A 23,859-nucleotide genomic window follows, 5' to 3' on the forward strand; every position below is an offset into this window, starting at 1 on the left:
GATGGACCTACAATATGGATTGTAGGTGCTATGAAATTTCCAATATTATGTCTAATTTTCATATCTTATATTACCCTTAAATTTTAGTTACATTCTCCTCTTCTCTAGCAAAGAAACAAACTAATTTTTGTTCCGTTAAAGAAATCTAATAAAAAATTCACTAACAAAAAAAAATAAAACCAAAATATTTCTAAATAAAGTAAAAATGAATACCCAATCAATAAACTATCAAATAAATAAATAAAAAGATGTTACTTTTAAGTAAAACTAAATATATTTGGTATTATTGTAGTTTTTATGATTATAATTTTAAAAAATTTATTTTATAAAAAGTATTTAATTGGTTTGATTTAGTATAACTGCTATCATGGTAGCACTAGCAGCCCATCTAGTCTCGGCACTAGCCTCTTCACTTGGAAAATAGCTTTCAACTTTTCAAGTTGTTTGACGTGTGAACTGTGAACCGAGGAAGATGGACCATTGAGCACGTTTATTTACCTTAACACAACCACTCACCGTACGTTAATGATAAATTAGAAATCACTCAATCAATTGTTTAATTAGCATATAAATCATAACACTCTTTTGAATTATTCAAACTCATCAGGCAAAAACTTTTTTTAAAAAAAAAAATTAAAAGTCAAAATAGATGGCTCAAAAGAATTTCCTTTATTTTTGTTTTATATTTTCATGAGGTTTCAAACCAGCAAGACCACAACCATGAATATTTGGTCACTTGTGCAAAGCTAACCACCCACATGACCTCCCATATAGATTCTCGTACAAAAAAAAATATGTTTCTTCTAGAGAGATTTGTTTAATTATTACACAATGAAAATGAAATTCTTCTACTCTCCTTAAATTATTTGAATATTAATCTTCATTTTCCCAAGCCTAAGAAAATAAGTACAATTGTTTGATATTATTATTAAAGTTGTAAATTTGTTTTTCATCAAGAAAATCTTTTTGCTTGCAAGGACACTTTAGTAATTGCACTGTGTTATTAAAAAAAAAAACCAAAATACTACCCCTCTTCTGCAAATGGGGACAAAAAATAATGGGACTGATTTCACTGAGTTTTATCTTATAGTTTGTTCTTTTTGGAATATGTATGCTATGTTTTCAACAAAAGAATTTGGTATCTAAATGTTTCCTGTTGTTCAATGGGAATGGAACATGTTTTGATTAATAAATATGCAGATTGTGAGATTTAAATTTATAATTATTTGATTATAAATTAAATTATAATATAATATAAAAAAAAAAACATCTTGAAGGTGAGTGCGATTCCTCATAAGCAATTTGTTGTTTGTCAACAAGGCTGTAGATTTTATTTGTGAGAACAAAGGTATAAAAAAATGCAGTTGCATTTTAAAATATTTTTTTAACCACCTTATTGATATGAAAAGTAATTTACTAATTTTTATTCTTCAACATATGTAATCAATCCCTCTCTTCATAAGTAGAAAAAAAAAAAAACATAATTTGTAAGATAGATTTACTTACTGTTATGAGATAGAAAAGGCAAAAACAATAAAGATAAATTAAGATGATATATTTTTAAATAGTAGGGATAAAAATAATATATTTCATGTTTTCTTTTATTTTAAATGATAAAAATTCACTTTAAAATTGTCTTAGAAACATATTTATTTTTATAATTTTTTTTTGTACTTTTATCTGTATTTTTTTTTTTGTTTCTCTAATTAAATATATTTTTCTCTCGTCTATGTTTGCTTTATAGAACACTAACCAAACACACAAAGTACCAAGAGCAAAATAATGCAAACTTATATGGTTTCTTACATTCCAACCACAAAATTCATCAGTCATGGCTTGCCCTACCAGGTTTAGTAAAGAACATCAAAATACTCAAATGGCAAATTAAGAAATATAAAAATTGGATGCAAAGCTGAAGAGCAGTCAGGGTTTTTACGTAGGATGGCAATGGGTAGGCTTATTCACTCCTTCGATTAGGGTTTGGTTTTTTCTGACTTGTGTTGATTTGAGTGTAAAAAATAAAAAATAAAAAAAGAGAAGTCATTTTTATCGTTTTGTAGCACAAGGGATGTCGAAAAAAATGATTTGGTTGCATTAATGATTTAAAGATTCAATTAAAAACCCTGACCTGAATTTGATGGCTGGAAAGGCAAGAACGGTTTGCACACCATGAATGCTTTCAGAATATTTATGCCGGAACCTGCCTTAGCTAGTCATAAAGATACGAATTCGATTATATATATATATATATATATATATATGTGTTTTTTATACCTTTTTCTTCCTCTTGATCCGAAAAAAATATTCACTTTTTTTTTTTTTTTTTGCAAAGAAGTAACTATATAATTTTTTTATATATAAAATTGATTGGGCTTATTTAACCATAACAAAATAGACTTTGCTACTCAATAATTTGTGTGATTGGATATTTAATTATACACAAAACTCAATTATAAAAAAACTTTTTTTTTAATTTTTTAAATAAATTTTATATATAAAACTCAACCTCAACCACAAAAATAAAAACATAATCCTTCCACAATATTCGCTCTACTTATTGCCACAAGTGTAACACATCACAACGCATGTTACAAACTCTAAGAAGTCATCAGGATGATGCCACAAACCATCCATTGGTGCTATGTGGTGCTCACACAATTCTCTATTATAATGTCCAATCTTTTATATTTACACACGATTAATCATCTTGATGTCTATTTTTTTAGCTAGTGGCTATTTTTTGAAAACTTTTCTTTGTAACGAGCACCTCCAATGGTTATTTTCTATCGCTTTATCTTCTCAATGGGTGTCAATTTTTCTCGTTAGTCACTAACGAGTGCCAACCTTTTCATGAATTGTAGTATCACAACAAGATATAACAACTAGCAACTAATAAGCATGTAAGAAAAAATAATTATTTTCCATCATTACTTTATTATTTATAAAATAAGCTTGTATAAATAATATTATTTACTATTATTTATAACCAAGATGAATAAATAATTCTTGCACTGGTAAGGAGAGAGTTCCATTCACAAGTGCATTCACATCGAAAACAACAAGTTCATACAATTTCAAACACTCCCTATTTTTTTGTAAAAGCATGGAATACCCAAGTATAACCATTAGCTGTATTCGGTGGCACCCTCCCTCGTATGGTTGGCGGAAGGTTAACGTGGATGGTAGCTCACTAGGAAACTCAGGAAAGGCTGGTTGTGGACGTTCTGGTGACATTTTTCGAGATTTTCTAGGTAACAGGCACCGTGGTTTCTCTTCTTTTATTTGCTCCGCCACTAACATGGTGGCGGAACTATGGGCTATTTGGCATGGTATTAATGTTTGTACAGAGACAAAAACTTTCTCCTCTTGAAGTTGAGTGCGATTACTTAGAAGCAATTTGTTGTTTGTCATCTTCTCCATACAAATTTCATCCTCACTTCAAGAATTCAGTATCATCTCTCATCCTTCGTCCCCGATAGGCTCATTCGTGCCAATATCAAGGGTAATTAAAGCTTGTTTGACAATGTGATTACGGTTATTTTTCAAATAACTTTTTGTATCAAAATATATGTTAATAATATTTTTTTATTTTTTAAAAATTATTTTTAACATTAGCACGTCAAAATAATTTAAAAGCACTAAAAACATATTAATTTAAAATTAATAAAAAAAATTTAAATTTTTTTAAAAATATTTTTAAAACACAAAAACAAATAGAACATTTAATTTGTTGAATTCTTGGCTAGTTTTGGTTCCTCACAAACTCGTTCTCTGGTTTAATGGGATGCTCCTCCTCCTTGGACTTCGCCATTTTTTGGATGCTGATAGATTATATATTGTTTTCATGCGTGTAGTTTATTTTTATTTTTATTAGTATTATCTTTCTCGTGAAGTTGTGAAAATTTCAAATTAAATCTAAGATCTTTTCACGATTACTTGATGGGCTGATAGGAGATTGGATTTAATCACTGATTGATGGGCCTAGGAGCAGAGTTGGGCTTTAAAATACGAGAGAACGCAATCTTCAATCATCACTCTAGTTCTTGAAGCAAACCCCAACTCAGCTTACCCTCCCATGGATGCGAGGCATCACGTCGAGGGATATCACTGTTAACAAATTATTTCAATATAATAGTTTAAGTTTAGTAGATTAAGATCTCATAAGTATAATAGTTTAAAATTTCATTAATATAAATTATATTATTTATTAATACATCCTCTTAAATAAAAACTCTTTAAACTTGAAATTTACATCAAACACGTATATTTTGTGCATAATTGTTATCAAATAAATAAAAATAATGAGATTCAAACTCGTAATCATTTAATTATTAAAATTTTAATATTATATTAAAAAATTATCTCAATTCAATAACTTAAATTTATTAAATGAAATCTTAAAATATAATTTTTATTATTTTTACAAGCAAAATCAGAACATCATGTTAGTTACTTAGGCTACGACCAACAAATATGGAAAGAGCTACCCCATTAACACCCTATAAAAGAAAATTGGCAATTCCTAACGTTGGGAAATTAAAAAAAATAAAATCTAAATAAGATATAAATAAACTTAGTGTATATTTAGTTAGTGTCTTAAAATAAAATAAAAAACAGATATATTGGAGATAAAAATATATTTTGTTAAAAAATAAAAATAAGATGATTTATTTTTTCATTTAAAACAAGAAGTATAAATAAATATAATTCCTTGTCAACGCTACCTTAATGATTATTTATTTATTATTATTATTAGTAAAGTAAACTTGGAGTCACATATGTCACAATATATGTTAATATATTGATAGTTTTTTTTTCTAAAAAGAAAAAAAAAATGTTAATCACAAAAAGACATTCACGCTTAAGAAAGCAGCTAACTAGGAGGCACCCATTGCGGCTCTCAAACGACAAGATCCACTCTCTTCTCATCCTCCTTTTTTGACCAAATCTGTGGATGCAGAATAAACTTCTCTTCTCTTTTCTTTTTTCTTTTTTCTATTTAATATATTTACTTTTTGGGTTTGATAATATGATGCAAGAAAAGTAATTAGAACTAGGACATGAATGCCCTATATTTAATTGGGCAAAAAATAACAAAAAAGTTTTTTTTTTTTTATAAGATTAGATAAATTTAGTTTATGAATGTCCAGATTGCTCCCATAATACCATCCAATCATAGCATAAAAATCAGGTAAAACCAAATAAAACCAATCATTGGGTTCATTCAAGAATATAGAACTAAAAATCTAATCATATAATTAATAATTTCTCAATTACACGAAATAAATTGTTAAAAAATCTAAAAAGTTGGTTCGGTGATTAAGAGAAAATTTGTATTTTTCAACCTTTTGAATTAAGATTTTAAAACCAATATCTTGAAAATTTTATTAAATTACTTTAATTGATTCAATAAAACTATTAATAAAAAAATAAATTATTAGAAAAGGTAAGATAAAGGAAATAGCTCGTGAGTATATTGAAAAAATTAAGTGAGACAGAATCCAATTCAAATCTTTTTCTTTGTCCTATCCATATATATATATTTTTGATAATATAAAAAATCAAAATTGCAATAAAAAAAAAAAAAAGACAACTTTAGGGTTAGCCTCAGAAAGTTGGAAGCTTGACCACAGCCGCTGCTCTAGAACAAATTTCTCTCTAAAATATAAAGCAAAATAAATATTTCTTACATTTTTTATTGACCATAAAAATAAGGCCTTCTGTTTCTTCCCAATACAACAGTGTCTTTACCACAACCTGGCTAGAGAAAGGTACGATTTTTCTCCTTTTTTTATTTTTCTTTTGCCAATTGCTTTGATTTTTGTTTTCTCAAAATGGGTTCCTTTTGATTTTTTGTGTTTATTGGTTTTGATTCATGAAGTTTGCAGGTTTGTGGAGATGGGGTTGTTTTTTTATTTGAGAGAATGAATTCTGTTTGCCTGTTTTTGAGCTAAGAGTTGTTAATTTTCCTTTATAGGTTGATATTGGTATGTTATTATGGATTAATTTTTTTGTATTGCTATATGTCTTGGAAAAGATTTCATTTTAATTTTCTTTTTATGTTTATGCATAGATTGATTTATTGTTTCTTTGAATATTAGAATTGTGTTTCTGCTTCATTGTGTTTTTTTTATTATGGTTTGTTGCTGAGAGGAAAAAGAAAAAAAATTTGAAATCTTATTGAGCTAGAAGAAATCTTTTTATATGGGCTCAAGGTAATTGGCTGCTGCATTTGTTATATCATATTAATGATTGTTATTTTATGGTCATTTTTTAATGGATGATAATATATCATTTGTATCTTGATGAAGAAGTCTCTTCCGTTTCTTATTGCAGCAAGTGTTAGTTGTTTTTTCCCTTATATTTGCTTGTCTTGATTGTAACAATCCAATGTGGAACTTGAGATGTTATTGATTATCATGGATATTGATTGTATCACCGTTCTGAACTGTGTTTTCCTTTAGCTTTCTTGTTTAATCATGAAAGCCATTTATTTTAAGTTTTTTTCCTTATTTTCAGGCCAGCATCTCATATGTATATTAGGAATTGGGTTTTCCTAGTTGGCAAAGATTTTGATTCACTCTGGCCGCTTCAACAAATTTGAAGTGTTCTCGCACCTCCAGGAGGGTGTGGGGTGATAGCGAGGGTGTGATATTGCTGTGTGTTTTAAGGCGATCAAGATCATCTCATGTTTGGAGACTCTGCCGTGTTATGGAGGGCTTGTCTCTTGATTATGGCTAAGGTTTGCTAGGTTTCTGGAAGCTTGATGGTAGTTGGAGAGTTTAAGTTAGTAGAGTCAGGTCATTGTTTTAGGTTCCTAAGTGTGGAAGCTAGAAGCAGCACAGTATAGTTGTTTACCCGTTACGTTCTTTATGTAATTCAATAATAAGGTTATTTGTGGATGTAGCTTGTGTTAGTGTGGCTACAATGGTTAGGTTCTCATGTTTCAATGCTCACATCCCTTCTCACAAACCAAAGGTAAGTTGAGCAATCACTTATTTGGACGTAGTATCTTTGTTCTTACCTTCCATGGCTTTTCTGATCAGAGTTTTCCTTTTTCCTTCAGAAAACTGCCGAACTTTCTGTTAAAGCAATGCATAAGAGTTTAGAAGATTTTTCTCAAATTCAATCTCCTAAGACATTGACCAAAGCTACAAGCTTGATACATCTGAAGGCACAAACAGATACTGGAACTATTAATAGTGCCAGGGATGCTACAAGCTCTGTATCTGCTGAACAAAGCTGGGAATTCGACAAAATTGAGGACAAAATGGATTTCAAGAATGATATAGGAGTTCATCAGACAAGGCCTATTAAGAAAAGTCAGTCTCTTGGAAGTGGATTATGCCATGAGGGAATGGTTCATTGTGACAATGATACTGAGGAGGAGATAGATCAAGGATTCTCTGGTGATTCCCTTGATCAAAATGGGTTACCTAGACCAGATGGCAGCAAGGATACAGGAAGGAGCCCAACTAGCGTGCATGAGAAAGATTTGCAACTAGAGTCTGTTCAGATGAGTTTTGATTTTGACAAGGAATGCATATTCTCAATTGGCAATCCTCAGCATTCTGGAAAGGAAGAGCCGGAAATTTCTGATTATCTGTTATCTGGTGAAGGTGGTGATGCATCAGGTAACCAGTCGCCTGGTAGCCCTCCCGTGATTGAAAAATCATGCTCATTTCCCGACATGGGCACTTTTTCACCCACATCCCATGGACATTTAGCATCTCACTCAAGATCTTTGGAGGACCTGCATTCTCTAAATATGAGGTGGAAAACAATTTCAATTAACGGGGATGAAACTCACAAAATGAGAAAACAAGAAAGGGATGATTGCATTCCTAAAACTGAGGAAAACAATATTGAAAGTTTTCTTGATGAAGGTTTTGATTCGTATAATTACTCAGCTATGGCAAAGGATTGGATAATGCCAGTTGTGAATGAAGCAAAACTTCCAAATAAATTCCAAGGAGAATCCTCCACTCAGCAGTGGGAAGAATTACCAAGTAAGGATTTTAAAATGAAGCGAATTGCGGACTGGGTAAACAATCTTCAACACTCTAGTTCATTTGAAGAACCAAATGAATTGCCTGATACTGACGACACAGTCCATGGAGATTCAGATGATTTTGCCACTGCAAAGGTTGATAGTAAGGTCACTCCTGTCACGGAAACTGCTAAAAGATATATCTCTTCGTTGGCTGTCTCTGCTACCACAGCTCATCTGTCAAACCTTGGGCTGGCAGAGATCCCTTTTCTTAGCGTGTTTGGCAGCATGAGGATGCTTAATCTATCAGGGAACTCGATAGGTTCACATCTCAAACTTTTCCTGTATTTATTCTTGCCTTCTTTTTTATCTGCCTTCAAGAGAGATTGTTTATTTCTCTTACATGCTTTTCAGTGAGAATAACTGCTGGTGCCCTCCCTAGAGGACTTCATGTGTTGAATTTGTCTAAGAACAGCATTTCCTCCATTGAGGGTTTACGTGAGCTCACGCGACTTCGTGTACTGGACTTGAGTTACAATAGAATATTCAGAATTGGACATGGTATGTCGTATGCATTGTATTTGATGGTTGTAGCCTTCCCATTTTCTCCTGTTTTCGCTTTCAATTGTCCAAATTCGTAGATATTTGATTACTTTGAATATTGTAACGATTCACTTTCTGCTGTTAAAGGTTTGGCATCTTGTTCCTCCCTGAAAGAGCTATACTTGGCGGGAAATAAAATAAGTGAGGTAGAGGGTCTCCACCGTTTGTTGAAACTAACGGTACTGGATCTGCGCTTCAACAAAATCTCTACCACCAAATGTCTTGGCCAACTTGCAGCTAACTACAATTCGTTGCAAGCCATCAGCTTGGAAGGAAATCCAGCACAGAAAAATGTCGGAGATGAACAACTCAAGAAATATCTGCAAGGTCTTCTTCCTCATCTGACTTACTTCAACCGGCAGCCAACCAAAGCCAGCACATTGAAAGATGCAGCGGACCGATCAGTTAGGCTAGGCATCAGCTCCCATCAATTTGATCGTGGCCTCAGGTCAGAGAACAAAGCTGCAAGAAAGGCTAGCCATAGCCTAGCCGGTGCTAGGCCATCATCCTCATCAACTCATGCTCGTAAGAGTCATGCTGTAACCTCACCTAAACGGTCCAGGGGCAGGCATCTCCGTTTGCCACCGAATGGAGCCAAAACAACATCTAGTCATCGCTATCATCATAATCATGCTGATCTTGTCAAATTCAATTATGGATTGGAGTTCTCATTTAACAGGAGTCGAAGTGAGGGAACTCTGGGAGCCTGCTGAGGTTTTCTACTATGCTTTCAACAGCATGATTGGTACTTGGAACATTACTTGGTTTGGTTGTGTGGTTTTCTATCTTGGTATTATTTCTCACAAATAGGCAGTTGCCATGTTTGTGCACCAGAATTATCCTATCTTGTTTTAAGTTCGATGTTGCAAATTATCTGTTAAACAATATTTTGTGGTTTCCCCCTCAAATTAATTTTCTTTTCTTTCTTAGTGGTTTCTTTTTTCTTAAATAGTGTTCGACTAAGATTTAAAGTACAATTATACATAAAATTTAATATAAAAACATTGATTATTTTATTAACAAAATAATTTTCTTATGATTATATAAAAAATAAAAACTACCGATATAAGTAAAACTGTCTATGATCTCTTGAAAACAGATAGAAGCTTGAAAACGTGGCATCAACAACTCTAATGATTTGATACTCTTTCACAGCGCAGCCTCTACTGTGCACCAAGCATCGCTCATGTCTCAATCTTCAAACAGGACTCACATGCCAAGAGACCTGAGCTTTTGCTCTCTCACTTTTCTTGTATGGTTTTAATTCAAAGCTGGCAAAACCCTATCGTTTTCAATCACAAAAGATCAAGAAGAGCACCATTCATCTTTGGGTTGGTGGCTGCATGGCAGGCAGGCAAATCGAATTTGATATTTTGAGTATTTTTTACTTCATTTTAACTTTCATTTGTTGTTTTCGATGTTGTTTTTCAAATTAGTAAAGTTCTGTTGTTACTATCTCGAAATATAAAAGATAAAAATAATACATTTTTAAATACTTTATAATTTGAAAACATAAAAATGAACAGATTTATTCTATATTTTTTATTTATTCAATTAAATATTTTTATGTCTCTTGTGTTCTTAAACTCTAATTAAACGCAATCTAAGAAAACTTTTCTCTTTTCTTTCTTTGACAATGAGATTTAGTGACTAAATTTAACACAACTTAAATTTAACTGTTCTAATTTATTGAAATTTATCCAACCTGTACTTGACTAAAACTAATTTCTTTTTTATTAATAATCTTATAAACATTGTTGCCAAATATTACTAAATTAACCATAATAGTAGTTTCTCTGTGTTTGATATTATGGACTCACATGCCTTTTAATATGTGTTTTAAATTACTTTTTATTTAAAAAACTTTAAATTGATTCTTTTAAAGTATTTTTCAATAGTTTTTATACGTTAATATCATATATAAAAATAAAATAAAATAAATATTATCTTAATATATTTTTAATTAAAAATAACATTAACATAAGAATTACTCAAACATCATTCACTTAATAATTAAAAAGCGTTGGAAAACACTGTGCAAATTGCGTTCTCACAAAATTAAAATTTTTTTTTTGTTAAAATTTAATACGGTTTGTATGTTTTGAATCGTTTTAATATACTGATGTCAAAAATAATTTTTAAAAATTAAAAAAAATTATTAATAAATATTTTAATATAAAAAATTATTAGAAAATCAATCATTATTATATTACCAAACCCACGTGTAGTACAAGTACTTCATGAAAGAAGACGTTTGTTAGTACAAGAAGTGAAATGGGGAATTCATATAAGCCTGCCAAATGGACAATCAATATCTTATTAGGTTAGGGCTAATAATGGAGGAGAAAAGTCAATTTATATTTTTTTATTAATATGAATATTTAAATTAATTTACATGTATTTTGATTAATTTAATAGATTATAAAATTAATAATTATATAAGCTTTTAGTAGTCTTAAGATTTGTGAGATTTAAACTGATAATATTTAAAAAATAAATTTAAAATTTAACCAGTTAAATTACACTATTCAGGATTCAAAAAACCAACTCTTTTCAAGCCATGAGTGGGTCAATAAACATTAGATAATAAAGCTAAAATGATCATGCAACTGCTTACCTTCCAAGATAAAAAGGCTAAAAGCTCTCACCTAGAAAAATTTAAGGTGAAATAACTTGTTTTTTTTTTTTTGAAAAAAAAAAAATTCTTCTGCATTTTTAGATTATCACTTTTTTTTTTTAAAAAAAAAAAAACTTTTCTTTCCTGTAACTCTTACAATTAATTCTACATTTAATTTTGTTTGTGGATTTTAGATTACAAATTGACATTTTTAACAGGAACTTTACAAAATAAAAAAATTGTTAATAAAATTTAAGTGTAAGTCAAAGTTTGAATAGCATTGTTTCAAGTTTGTTTTGTTTTGTTTTTTTAATAATAATACTGTTTTGATTTATTTTAAAATCAAATTGGATTTTAATAAGATTGTTGATTAATCTGTCAAACCAACTAAATTTAATTATATTAATTTCTACCGGATTAATTTAAAACCTTAACTAGGTTTGGGTTGGAGAAATTATTTAATTAAATTGGGGCATAGTCAGACTCATCCTAATCCAAAGTATTACTATAATCAATTGAACAACCGTCACATAATGAAAATATTGGAAACAATGGGAAGCTTGATATTAAAAAATATATGTTCTTATATGAGACCCACATTTAACATTTTCTTAAGAAAATCTATGCAGGATCAATTTAGTTGTTAAAAAAGAGGAATTTTGTATATATTACTAACTAAATTACAAATGAGTTTGTGAGTGCTAGCTGATTTAATTAAATAATATATATTACACCTTGCTTGTACCAAAAATGAAAGGGAAACTTCATCCCCAATGTAAATTCCCAATTCTAACAAAGCCCATGGTAGGAAGTATAAGGAACATCCTCTGACTTTTTTCTTTTTTCTTTTTACCCTTGAGTTAGATATGATTCTACTATGCAACAAATAATCAATAGTTAAATAGAGTTATGATTAATAATTAATGGGATAGATGTGTTATATTATTATAACATGATCTAAATTAGTCATTATTAGCATTATTAAACTTGATTGAACTAATAGATAATCATTGTAATCTGTTAATTTAGAACTTGATTTGAGTTAAATTTGATGTTAAATTTATAAAGTCAAATTTATATTTTTTATTTTTAAAATATAAAAATTAACTCTAAAAATATTCTAAAAAACATACTTCTTTAATAAAACATGTTTTTATCTTATATATATATATATATATATATATATATATTTCAAAAGACTAAGCAAACACAAAAGTTTCATTAATAATAAGCAAAATAATTATTCTTTTAAAATCAAATTTCATCACATATTTATTTTTTAATAGCCTAAATTATAAAAAATTCTAATTGCGTGTTTAGTAATGTAATGGTGTAATGTGTGTTTTAAAATATATTTTAATTAAAAATATATTAAAATACTTTTTTTAAAATTTTAATATTAATACATTAAAATTAATATTTTTAAGATAAATATATTTTTTTAAAAATCATATAAAAAAAACAAAAGTTACTGCATTACAAACAAAATTTAAAACCTGATCTATGAAGTAGAAATTCCTGAAGTAAAATGCAAACCGCACTGCATCGCAGCACATGAATAAACGAGCCTTCGTAAAACCTCAAGAATTTCTATAAATACCACAAAATCGTGGCCATGATTTTATCCTTCTCCTAAGTCAACCATAACCCAAAATAGACGAGAGAAAGCTTCCCGTTTCTTTGATCAAAATGAACTCAAAACAACCATACCAGTCTGAACCGGACCTCCCAGTTCCACCACTCCCCGCCCTCGGCGTCCGCTCCCCTTCTCTCTCCACCGCCCCCACAGCCAACCGCCGTGTTGCCATAGCCGTGGACCTTTCCGACGAGAGTGCGTATGCAGTCAAATGGGCGGTCCAGAACTACCTCCGTCCAGGTGATGCCGTGATCCTCCTCCACGTCCGGCCTACCTCTGCCCTCTACGGCGCTGATTGGGGGTCCATTCAACACCAAATCAATAACAACAACACCCCTTTTGATCAAAATGACCCAGACAGTTCTGACAATCAAGAAAGGCAGAAACTTGAGGATGATTTTGATAGTTTTACAAATAACAAAGCCAATTTGCTGTCTAAACCATTGTTGGAGGCTGATGTTCCTTTCAAGATTCATATAGTGAAGGATCATGACATGAAGGAGAGGCTTTGTTTGGAAGTTGAGAGGTTGGGGTTAAGTGCTGTGATAATGGGAAGTAGAGGTTTTGGTGCTACAAGAAAGATGGGGGGTGGTAAAGGAGGGACTGTTGGTGGTGGGAGATTAGGGAGTGTTAGTGATTATTGTGTGCAGCATTGTGTTTGTCCTGTTGTTGTTGTTAGGTGTAATGATGATGGTAAAGAGGAAGAGAGTACTGTGAAAATAGGAGGTCTTGGTGAGGAGGTTGAGGAGGGTCTTCATCCCGTGCCTGAGGAGGACCAAGAGGAGTGTTTTGATGATGAGCTGAAAGGTTTGTATTTTAGAACTTTTTGCGTCATTTTTAGGTATGAAATGATGAGTTCTTGATTTTGTGATGTGGGTTTTGTTTTTGTGTGAGGAAATTTTGGGTTTGGTGATTGGTTTGGTTAATGGTGTTGTTTGCTTTTCTTGTTATGCTTTGGTTTGCTTGCTTGCTGTGGTTTGGAAATTTTAGGGTATTTGTGTTGATGTTAGTCATGCTACGTGGAGAATTTCTTTCTTGATGTTGCTTGTAAATTTTAGTTTGGTTTGGGTGATTGATTAGAAAATCTGTTGTCCAAAATTCTATAGGGAATAAAGTTTATTTTTTTTAAAAAAAAAAACAGTAATCTTAGCATAGATTTGTTGAATTGAATATTCCGAGTTTCTAAATTCATAGATGCTCTTCTAGTTTGTTTATGGGGAATTAGCTATCGAAACTTGTTTGTTGTGTTGGCAAATTGGTGGGCACCCTTGGCTAGCATATCTGTTACGAGGAATGAGCTGAGTATTGATAAAACTTTGGGCCCTTTGTGGTAGGCTGGGATATAGGAAAGGGAGAGTGCTAGCCTAACTATCCTCTGTTTGGTGCTTGATGGTAGGGTAAAGTAGATCTTGTGTAGGAAATAGCCTAACTATCCTCTGTTTCCTGTCTTTTTGGAACTTATACCAGCGAGACTTTGGACCTTTTGACTTTCTGTCATGCTTTTGGTAATAACATTGATGGATTTATTTGTTCTTAACTGTGTTTTCTTCGATTGGTAGTGCCTATGTTTCCTAGTGCATGACTTCCTACCATGTTTATGAATTGTCATCATTGTATAACTCTTAACCTCTCTTGTAACAGATGCTTAAAATGTGCTTGGTGCAATTGCAAGCTCCCTCTGAATTCAGGTGCTGCTTTATTGTACTTGTTTTTCTTTGTAAATCTTGATGACCCCCCCCCCCCCAAATTTTGTACAGAAAGGGAAAAGGTTTTAAGATGAGAAGTATGAGTTGTGGGTTTTATTTACTGCATGGGGCACAAAATTATTGCAGTAACTGATTTTTTTTTTTTTTTTTTAAATATAAGATGTGCAGTGTTCAGATTTTCTAATCATACCTTTTATTCGATTAACTCATTAGTTATTTTGTCCTCAATAAGATGCCAAGTTTATTGCAATCTATTGACCAAATCTGATATATGTATATATATGTTTCTTGCAGCTAACAATTTTAAGGCCCCAAAATATGTGAAGGCTGTGGATTGTCATGAAGTTATAGGGTTATAATTTAGACATAATTTTCTTTGTTGGACAACGAACCAGGTTGCTTCTCTTGTACATGGATCACGATGTCTGACAGAATAATTACTTCCTTTCTGGCTTAATGGTTTCTTTAGAACTCAATTCAACTGTTTTTTCTTCTTTTTTTAATCAAGAGTGATGTATTGCCAGTTACATATCTAAATGTTTACTCATTATCTCTGAGAATTTGTTTTTTTAGCATTTCAGTGTCTTATCAGAACTGGTTTTTGGAGTTGTACAGATTTTAAAAAGTTCCATGGCTTTTATTCTTGTTTCTGGACGTCTTTTGCCTCCCCGGTTTTCTCTTGGATTTGTAAAAACATTGCAGCTTGCATGATGATGTTAAATTATACTCTCCTTCCTTTTCTGGCCAACATGTTATTTCTACATTATGCTCCTGGCTACTTGGGCTATTTTTCAATATGTCCACTTAAAGGAGAAAGTATTGCTTGAGCCTTACCCCCCATTGCACAGGAAAATTAGGCAGATTGAAGATTAGCATGGCTATGAAACTTGCAGAAAGGCTTGGTTCTGCATATCGAGAGAACCTTCAATATCCGAACCATACAGCCAATGTTCACATTCCTCTCGGGTTCTTGTGTGACGTTATGGTAACAAATTCATTAAATAACACCTCAGAGTGCCAACAGTGCAAGAAAATAAACACCACTCACGATCAGGGTAAACCAAAACATAGGATAATTCTAGTGCATAACAAGCAACTGCCTTGAGTAACAAATAATTCTGAGATAGGAAACCCCATATAACCAAAGTAATGATCCAGCCGGACTTTTGAAAGCATAATAGAATCTCCTAGAAAGCTCCCAGTGTCCCCTCACTTCGACTCCTGTGAACTGAGGACGACTCTGATCTAAAGTTCAGGAGTTTGCTACCGAGATCATGATGACGAAGACTGGTTGTTGCTTGGGTTCCACTTGGTTGTGAACGGAGATGCCTTCCACTTGACCGTTTAGTTGAGATCACAGGTTGACTTTTACGAGCATGAGTTGATGAAGGTAATGGCCTTGCACCACCAAGACCATGGCTAGCCTTTCTCACAGCCTTGTTATCTGACCTGAGACCACGATCAAATTGATGGCTGCTGATGCCTAGCCTAACTGATCGATCGGCTGTGTCTTTCAAAGTGCTGGCTTTAATTGACTGCCGATTGAAGTAAATCAGATGGGGAAGAAGGCCTTGCAGATATTTCTTGAGTTGTTCATCTCCGACATTTTTCTGGGCCGGGTTTCCTTCCAAGCTGATGGCTTGCAAGGAGCTGTAGTTAGCTGCCAGTTGACCTAGACATTTGGTTGTCGAGATTTTGTTGAAACGCAGATCCAGCAAAGACAGTTTCAACAAACGGTGGAGACCCTCTACCTCGCTTATTTTATTTGCTGCCAAGTATAACTCTTTCAAGGAAGAACACGATGCCAGACCTTTAATAAAAGAAAGTAGTGTTACAAGAATCAACACGTATAATGATAGAAGATTTCAACACTAACACAGAAAAAGAGAACAAGCAGGAAAGCTACAACCATCAAACGAAAATCCAGCACATAACATACCGTGTCCAATTCTGAATATACGATTGTAGCTCAAATCAAGTACACGAAGGCGGGTAAGCTCACGTAAACCCTCAATGGTGGAAATATTGTTTCTTGACAAATTCAACATATGAAGTCCTCGAGGGAGGGCACCAGCTGTTATTCTCACTGCAAATGGGTATAACAAACAAACACAAATTTAGTTCAAGGCTATTCAACAAGGCACATAAAAAATCATGGAAGGAATAAAATGGGATTAAGTTGAAAAGCAAACCTATAGAGTTCCCGGATAGATTAAGCATCCTTAGGCTACCAAATACACCAAGAAATGGGATCACTGCCAGCTCATGGTTTGACAGGTGAGCCGTGGTAGCAGAGACACTCAAAGAAGAGATGTATCTTTTAGCAGCTTCTATGCCAGGAGTGTCCTTATTATCAACCTTTGCAGAAGTCAAATCATTGGAATCTCCCTTTACTGGGTCATCAGTACCAGGCAATCCATTTGTTTCTTCCAAAGGGCCAAAGTGTTGAAGATTGTTTACCCAATCCTTGATACGCTTCATTTTAAAATCCTTACTCGGCAATTCTTCCCACTGCTGAGTGGAGGATTCTCCTCGAAGATCTTTTGCCAAGTTCACCTCATCCATAACCGGCATTATCCAGTTCTGTGCCAAAGCTGAGTAATTATAAGACTCAAAACCTTCATCAATACAACTTCCAATATTGTTTTCCTCAGTATTAGGCATGTTATCATCCCTTCCTTGCTCTTTAATTTTCTGAGTTTCACCCCCCTGAATTGAAATCGTTGTCAACCTCTTGCCTAGATCATGTAGGTCCTCAGAAGATCTTGATTGTGGTGCTAAATATTCATAAGAATGTATATGGGAAGTCAGTGCATAAGGGCCCATGTCTGAAAAAGAGCATGACTTTTCGATCATAGGAGGGCTGTGAGGTGACTGGTTACCAGATAAATTGCCACCATCACCAGAAAATGGAGTATCAGAATTTTCAGGTCCTTCCTTTTCAGAATAATGACGATTGTCAATTGAGAATATGCATTCCTTCTTAACAAAACCGTAACTCCCATGAAAAGATCCTAGTTGCAGAGCTTTCTCGTGCTCACTAGTTGTGCTTATTCCTGAATCCTTGCTTCCATCTGGTCTGAGTAACCCATTCTGATCAAGGGAATCACTATAGACTCCTTGATCTATCTCCTCAGTATCATTGTCACAAAGAACCCTTCCTTCATGGCATAATCCACTACCTAGAGACTGACTTTTCCTAATAAGCCTTGTCTGATGGTCTCCCATGTCATTCTTGTCATCCATTTTGTTCTCAGTCTTGTCAGATTTCCAGCTTTGTTCAACAGATACATCAGCTCTTGTAGCATCCCTGACACCATTACTAATTTGATTACCCGCTTGTGCCTTTGGAAGTATTAAGCTTGAAGATTCAGTCAATGGCAGAGCTTGAATTTGAGATAGATCTTCTAAACTCTTATGCCTTGCTTCATCAGAAGGTTGGGCTGTTTTCTGAAGGAGAAACAAAAACTCTGATCAGAAAAAGCCATGGTACAATAACATCAAAGATGCTACCTCCAAGTCAGTGATTCCTCCACATACCTTTGATTTGTGAGAATGGATGCGAGCACTGAAGCATGAGAACCTAACCATTGTAACAATACTAACACAAGCTACACATCCACAATTGCCAAGACTTGAATTACATAAAGAATGCTATCAGCAAGCAACTATCGTATTTCTTCTTCCTAACGTCCAGACTCCAGGAGCCCAGAACAGAGACCAGACCCGACTTTGCTAACTTGTTATCTTCAACTATCATCAAGCTTACACCCGACTTTGCTAACTTGTTATCTTCAACTATCATCAAGCTTACAGCAACCTAGAAAAACTTAGCCATAATCAAGCGACAAGCCCTCTGAAACACGACACAGCCTCCAAACATGAGATGATCTTGATCGCCTTAAAGCACAAAGAAATATCACACCCTCATTATCACCCCACACCCTCCTAGAGGTGTGAGAATGCTTTGAGTTTGTTGCGGCGGCCAGAGTGAACCAAAATCTTCGCCAACTAGGAAAACCCAATTCCTAACCTGCATAAGAGATGCTGGCCTGAAAATAAGGAAAAAAAAGGTTGAGATAAATTTACTGCAATTTCACCCAAGAAACATAAAGCAAGAAAACCAAAAGAAAAGGAAACAATATACAGCTTGTAGGGTTGCAACTGATAACCATGGTATCAGTAACACATGCAGATCCGCATTGGATTGGTCCAATAAAGAGAACAAAGCATGAGGAAAAAAAAAAACTACTTGATACAATTAGATAACGAAAAATAGCATCTGAAGAACCTTTCTTTCTCGAGCATGGATCATAAACAAGAACCAAAAGCAATTAACCATCATTCATGTACACTGTACAGCCATCATTCCTTAGAAATTAATAAGGAAATAGCTACCACATATAGCCAATGCAGCAGCAAATAAACTAGAACCAACCATAGCAAATTCCAATGTTAACCCAAGATCAAAAGGCAGAACTTTATGAAGGAGAGGCACATTGCTGCTATTCAAAGACACAAGAGACCAAACTATGCAATAAACAAAGAAACAGGAATACAAGGATATCAAGCACGATGAGCTTTTAGCTCGAAAACAAGCGGGGAGAATTCATTCTCTCAAACAAAAAAAACAAACCCACTCCACAAACTAGTAAATTACATGAATCAAAACCAAGAAATATACAAAAAAAAAAAAAATCCATTTTGAGAAAACAAAAATAAAATTAATTAACACCCAAAAAACTGAGGGAGAAAGAGAAAGATGTTACCTTTCTTTAGCCAGGTTTTGATAAAGACAATGGCCTTTGTCAGAGAAAAAGGCTTTGTTTTTATTTAGCTGTTCTGTGCTGTTCTTGAGCTAAAAAAAAAAATTCATTATTACAATGAAAAAAAAAAAAACTGTAAAATATATTTATTATTTTTGAGAGAGATTTGATCAAGGAAGAGGCAAAGGTTGGAACTTGGCTAACCCTAAGATTTTGTGTATTGCAATTTGTGTTTGTGATTTTTATAGACCAAAATATCAATGGCTGTGATTAAAAATAAAATTCCAAAGGTTTTGTTTTATACTCCATTAATGTGGAAAGAACAAATGCAAAGATTGAATTGGATTCTTGGTTAATAAAACTGTGGTCCTGTTTTGGTGCTTTAAATTCTAAAAGTGTACTCGTCGACAGAATGCGTACTCTTTTGTAAGAACATTAATAATATCTCTTAAATATTTAGGAAATATATTTTTATTATTTTTTCATGTATATTTGAAAATTAAAATCTTAAATAATCTTCATGTTTTTGGCTAAGTAGAAACATGCGAGATGCTAGATTTTTCTTAACTTCAAACTCAAGATAATGCCATGGAGGCTCATTAATATGTAATGTGTGTTTTTTTCTTAAGACTAGGATTGAAATGCACAATTTCTTGTTTAAAATAGAATGTGGGAATAACTTAAAAAAGGAGTTTGTTTTGTGATAGCAAGAAAAGAAGGTTTGCAAGGAGAAGGAGGAGTTTGTTGGCCTGTTTGAAAGTTTAGTTATGATTGCTTTTTAAAATATTTTTTTGTTGAAATACATTAAAATAAAATATTTTTTATTTTTTAAAAAATTATTTTTAAAATCAGCATATCAAAATAATTTAAATATATAAAAAATTTTAAATTTTAATAAAACAAGATTTATAGCATGTATTCATATATATCTTATAGTTTAAGAATGGAAGTGATGCCAAGCCACCTAACTAGTAGTTTCCCAAGGAGGAGGGAATGTCTTCCCTTGGAGGTACTGCAAATTGAGTGATTGGTTTTTTCATGTGTATTTGTATTTGTTTTTAATTTATTTTCAATCATATGAAAACAATACCAACATCAATTATTAACCTTTGATTTATTTTTTTTATGTCATTGATGGTTTATCATTGTTATCTGGAATTTAAAGACAAGAAAAAACAAATAACTAACAAATCAGGTGTCGACATTAAAATAGAGCTAAAAATGGAGTGTTAATTGTGAAGATTACAGAATTGATAAGAGAATTTGAGAAGAGAAGTGAAGGATGTAGAGACAGCAGGAGGAGAAGAGAAACGAATTTTAATCTCTGTATTTTCTTAATGTAACAGTACATGATTGATGCTGTATTTATAGCAGATATTACAGACGTAAAGCATTGGCTTTCCCTCATCTAGTAACAGCTTCTTCAACTGTTTCTAACTGTATGCTAACAGCTAACAATACTAACTGCTTTAACTGTCTAACAGAATGGCTAACAGAATGTTAACTAATTAACTGCTTCATCCTCTAACCGAATGTTAACTAATTAACTGAATGAACTGCTTTATTCTTTACATTCCCCCGCAATCGTATGCATGGTGGAACCAAGCATAAGATTGGAGTAATGGTGACGAAATAATGGAGAAGAAAGACCCTTAGTGAGGATGTCTGCGAACTGATCTGCAGAGGAAACATGTTGAACAAGCAAGTCTCCTTTGATAACACGTTCTCTAACAAAGTGATAATCAATCTGAAGATGCTTCATCCTGGAATGAAAGACTGGATTGGAAGCGAGAGAAATGGCAGAGATGTTATCACAGTGAATTAAAGGAGGAATAAGCAATGGAACATGCATATCACAGAAAAGTTGACGAAGCCATGCAAGCTCAGCAGCAGCAATGGCAAGAGCTCTATATTCAGCCTCAGCAGACGAACGTGAGACAGTGTGTTGCTTCTTGGAAGCCCAGGAAATAGGACTGGATCCTAAGTAAACAACATAGCCAGACACAGAACGACGATCATTGGGATCTCCTGCCTAATCAGCATCACTGTATGCTTGTAAATTTAAGGTGCCAGGCTGAAAGTGAATGCCATAATCAATAGTGCCCCTGAGATATCTGAGGATTCGTTTAACTGCAATAACATGAGATTCCATGGGATGATGCATGAATTGACAAGCCTGATTAACAGAGAAGGCAATGTTAGGACGTGTGAATGTTAGATACTGCAGAGCGCCAACAATGCTTCTATACTGTTGAGGATGAGAGTAAGGCTTCCCATCATCCTTGAGTAGATGATGATAGGGGAGACAAGGAGTGGCACAGGATTTGGAGTTCTGTAATTCAACCCGATCAAGCAATTCTTGGATATACTTAGACTGTGAGATAAACAGGCCTGATGACGAAGAAGAGATCTGCAGTCCCAAAAAATATGTCAATGGGCCTAAATCCTTCATATCGAACTCCTGAGCTAAGGCAGCAATAACGGTTGTAAGGAGAGATGAATGACTGCCTGTGAGAAGAATATCGTCTACATACAGCAGTAAGATCACAGTGCCAGTGGAAGAATGTTGGACAAATAAAGAAGGATCAGCAAGAGACACCTGAAAACCCAAGCTAGGCAGAAAACTTGTAAACCTGTCATTCCAAGCACGAGGGGCCTGTTTTAATCCATATAAGGATTTGCGAAGTCGGCAAACAAAGTCAGGATAGAGCTGGCTGATAAAACCTTGAGGCTGAGACATATACACCTCCTCTTGAAGAAGGCCATGCAGAAAAGCATTTGTAACATCAAGCTGCCTTAAAGGCCAATGGAACTGAGCTGCAAGGGCCAATACTAACCGGACAGTAGTTGGTTTTACTACTGGGCTAAAGGTTTCATTATAATCAATGCCCTCTTCTTGACTGAAACCTTTGGCAACAAGACGTGCCTTATACCGAGCAATAGATCCATCTGCATGTTTCTTGATACGATAAACCCATTTGCAGCCTACCAGATTCTTGGCATGTGGCAGGGGAACTAGATCCCAAGTTCCCTGGGCATGAAGAGCATTAATTTCGTCTTGCATAGCAGATTGCCATGCAGTAACTTTAGAGGCAATCCTGAAGGAATTTGGTTCAACTAGAGAAATGTCAGGAGATTGAACTGTAGTGGAATAAGCTTTCTTTTTGGATATGCCATTCTTGGACCTGGTTGTCATGGGATGAAGATTTTGTGGAGATAGAGGTAAGACAACAGATAGTTGCTCTTGAAGAAAATCAGGATCTGTAGGGGCAGAGAACTGTGTAGTAGTATCCAATATGGATGAAAAAGATAAGTTTCCCAAATTAGCAGTAGTGCTTACATGGGATGGGGAAGGAGAGCACACAGGCAAAACAGCATTGTGTAAGGAGACAGAAGGGGAAATAAGAGGGGGGGCATGTAGCTGTAGTTTAGCAGAGGATGAGGAAGAAGGAGAGGTGTATGGGAATGTAGATTCATCAAAGATGACATGACGAGTTACAAAACACCGATGAGTAAGAAGAGAAAAACATATATAACCCTTGTATTGACCTGCATATCCCAAAAAAAGGCAGGTGGAAGTTTTTGGCTGAAGTTTGTGAGTATTGTAAGGTTTTAGCAGAGGGAAGCATGCACATCCGAAAATCTTTAAATGAGTAAGAACAGGTAGGCAACCATAGAGTAAAAGATAAGGAGATTTTAGCTGAAGAATTGGACAAGGCATCCTATTGATGAGGTAAATGGATGTAGCACAGGCATGAAACCAAAACTGAGAAGGGAGATGAGCAGTCTGTAATAGAGTGATTGCTGTTTCTAGAATATGCTGATGCTTCCTTTCAACAAGACCATTTTGTTCAGGCGTGTATGGACAAGAAATGTGATGAATAATGCCTTTAGTAAGGAGATATGCTTTGAAGGAATGATTGAGGAACTCACCCCCACCATCACTTTGAAAAATTTGGAGATTAGCAGAGAATTGAGTAACCAAAAAGGCATGAAATGAAACAAAGATGGCATAAACTTCTCCTTTATTTTTCATTGGAAAAATCCATGTGAACCGAGTACACTCATCTATGAAGCTAACATAGTAACGAAATCCATCAATAGAAACAGTAGGGGAAGGTCCCCACACATCACTGTGAATAACTGCTAAAGGTGTTGTAGATTTGGTTGCTGGATAAGGGAAAGAAAGTTTAGCAAATTTGCCTTCCAAGCAAGCAGTGCAGACAGATTGGGAATGGTCTTGGGTAAAAGGAATGTTAGACTGGTGTAAAAGGACTGAAGTTATTTTGTTGGAGGGATGGCCAAGACGTTGATGCCAAAGACTGGTGTTTACTTTGCGACCAAGATAGCAAGACTGATGTTTAGAAGAAGAGAAGGACTGTGAGAGTTGAGAAGGTGGACCTGATAAAGGGATAGGATATAAACCATCTCTACACATTCCCTTGAGAAGAATCTGTCCTGTAAGCTTGTCCTGAATGCAAAAACCAAAGGTATCACAAATAAAACGGCAATTGTTGTCTGTACATAGCCTATGAACTGAT

The 23,859-nt window shown here is 33.8% G+C and overlaps 3 protein-coding genes across 3 annotated transcripts; 2 read left to right on the forward strand and 1 right to left on the reverse strand.

Moving 5' to 3' along the window:
* The first annotated feature begins 5,589 nt into the window (after positions 1-5,589).
* On the forward strand, positions 5,590-9,522 carry LOC118029550 (uncharacterized). Its single transcript, XM_035033455.2, has 5 exons — positions 5,590-5,771; positions 6,520-6,978; positions 7,067-8,312; positions 8,405-8,551; positions 8,681-9,522. Exons 2-5 carry the CDS (start codon positions 6,928-6,930, stop codon positions 9,304-9,306), a joined length of 2,070 nt encoding a protein of 689 aa, XP_034889346.1. The 5' UTR covers positions 5,590-5,771; positions 6,520-6,927; the 3' UTR covers positions 9,307-9,522.
* Positions 9,523-12,771: 3,249 nt separating this feature from the next.
* On the forward strand, positions 12,772-15,127 carry LOC118029552 (universal stress protein PHOS32). Its single transcript, XM_035033460.2, has 3 exons — positions 12,772-13,653; positions 14,488-14,534; positions 14,847-15,127. The coding sequence occupies exons 1-2, from the start codon at positions 12,900-12,902 to the stop codon at positions 14,493-14,495; spliced, it is 762 nt and encodes a 253-aa protein (XP_034889351.1). The 5' UTR covers positions 12,772-12,899; the 3' UTR covers positions 14,496-14,534; positions 14,847-15,127.
* A 449-nt stretch (positions 15,128-15,576) lies between these two features.
* LOC118029551 (uncharacterized) lies at positions 15,577-19,552 on the reverse strand. The gene is made up of 5 exons (XM_035033457.2): positions 19,322-19,552; positions 18,093-18,604; positions 16,745-18,002; positions 16,492-16,638; positions 15,577-16,362 (listed from the first exon to the last, which is right to left on the reverse strand). The coding sequence occupies exons 2-5, from the start codon at positions 18,141-18,143 to the stop codon at positions 15,740-15,742; spliced, it is 2,079 nt and encodes a 692-aa protein (XP_034889348.1). The 5' UTR covers positions 18,144-18,604; positions 19,322-19,552; the 3' UTR covers positions 15,577-15,739.
* Positions 19,553-23,859: the final 4,307 nt, after the last annotated feature.

The sequence above is a fragment of the Populus alba genome, chromosome 19 (assembly GCF_005239225.2).
Source record: "Populus alba chromosome 19, ASM523922v2, whole genome shotgun sequence".
Lineage (NCBI taxonomy): Eukaryota > Viridiplantae > Streptophyta > Magnoliopsida > Malpighiales > Salicaceae > Populus > Populus alba.

Bases quoted from the DNA above. Each gene is read 5' to 3' on its own strand.
- LOC118029550 (XM_035033455.2), top strand. From the start codon at position 6,928: ATGGTTAGGTTCTCATGTTTCAATGCTCACATCCCTTCTCACAAACCA. The intron at 6,979-7,066 runs GTAAGTTGAGCA...TTTTTCCTTCAG, and splicing joins TCCCTTCTCACAAACCAAAG to AAAACTGCCGAACTTTCTGT. The intron at 8,552-8,680 runs GTATGTCGTATG...CTGCTGTTAAAG, and splicing joins AATATTCAGAATTGGACATG to GTTTGGCATCTTGTTCCTCC.
- LOC118029552 (XM_035033460.2), top strand. From the start codon at position 12,900: ATGAACTCAAAACAACCATACCAGTCTGAACCGGACCTCCCAGTTCCA.
- LOC118029551 (XM_035033457.2), bottom strand. From the start codon at position 18,143: ATGGTTAGGTTCTCATGCTTCAGTGCTCGCATCCATTCTCACAAATCA. The intron at 18,003-18,092 runs GTATGTGGAGGA...TTTCTCCTTCAG, and splicing joins TCCATTCTCACAAATCAAAG to AAAACAGCCCAACCTTCTGA. The intron at 16,363-16,491 runs GTATGTTATGTG...CTTTTATTAAAG, and splicing joins TATATTCAGAATTGGACACG to GTCTGGCATCGTGTTCTTCC.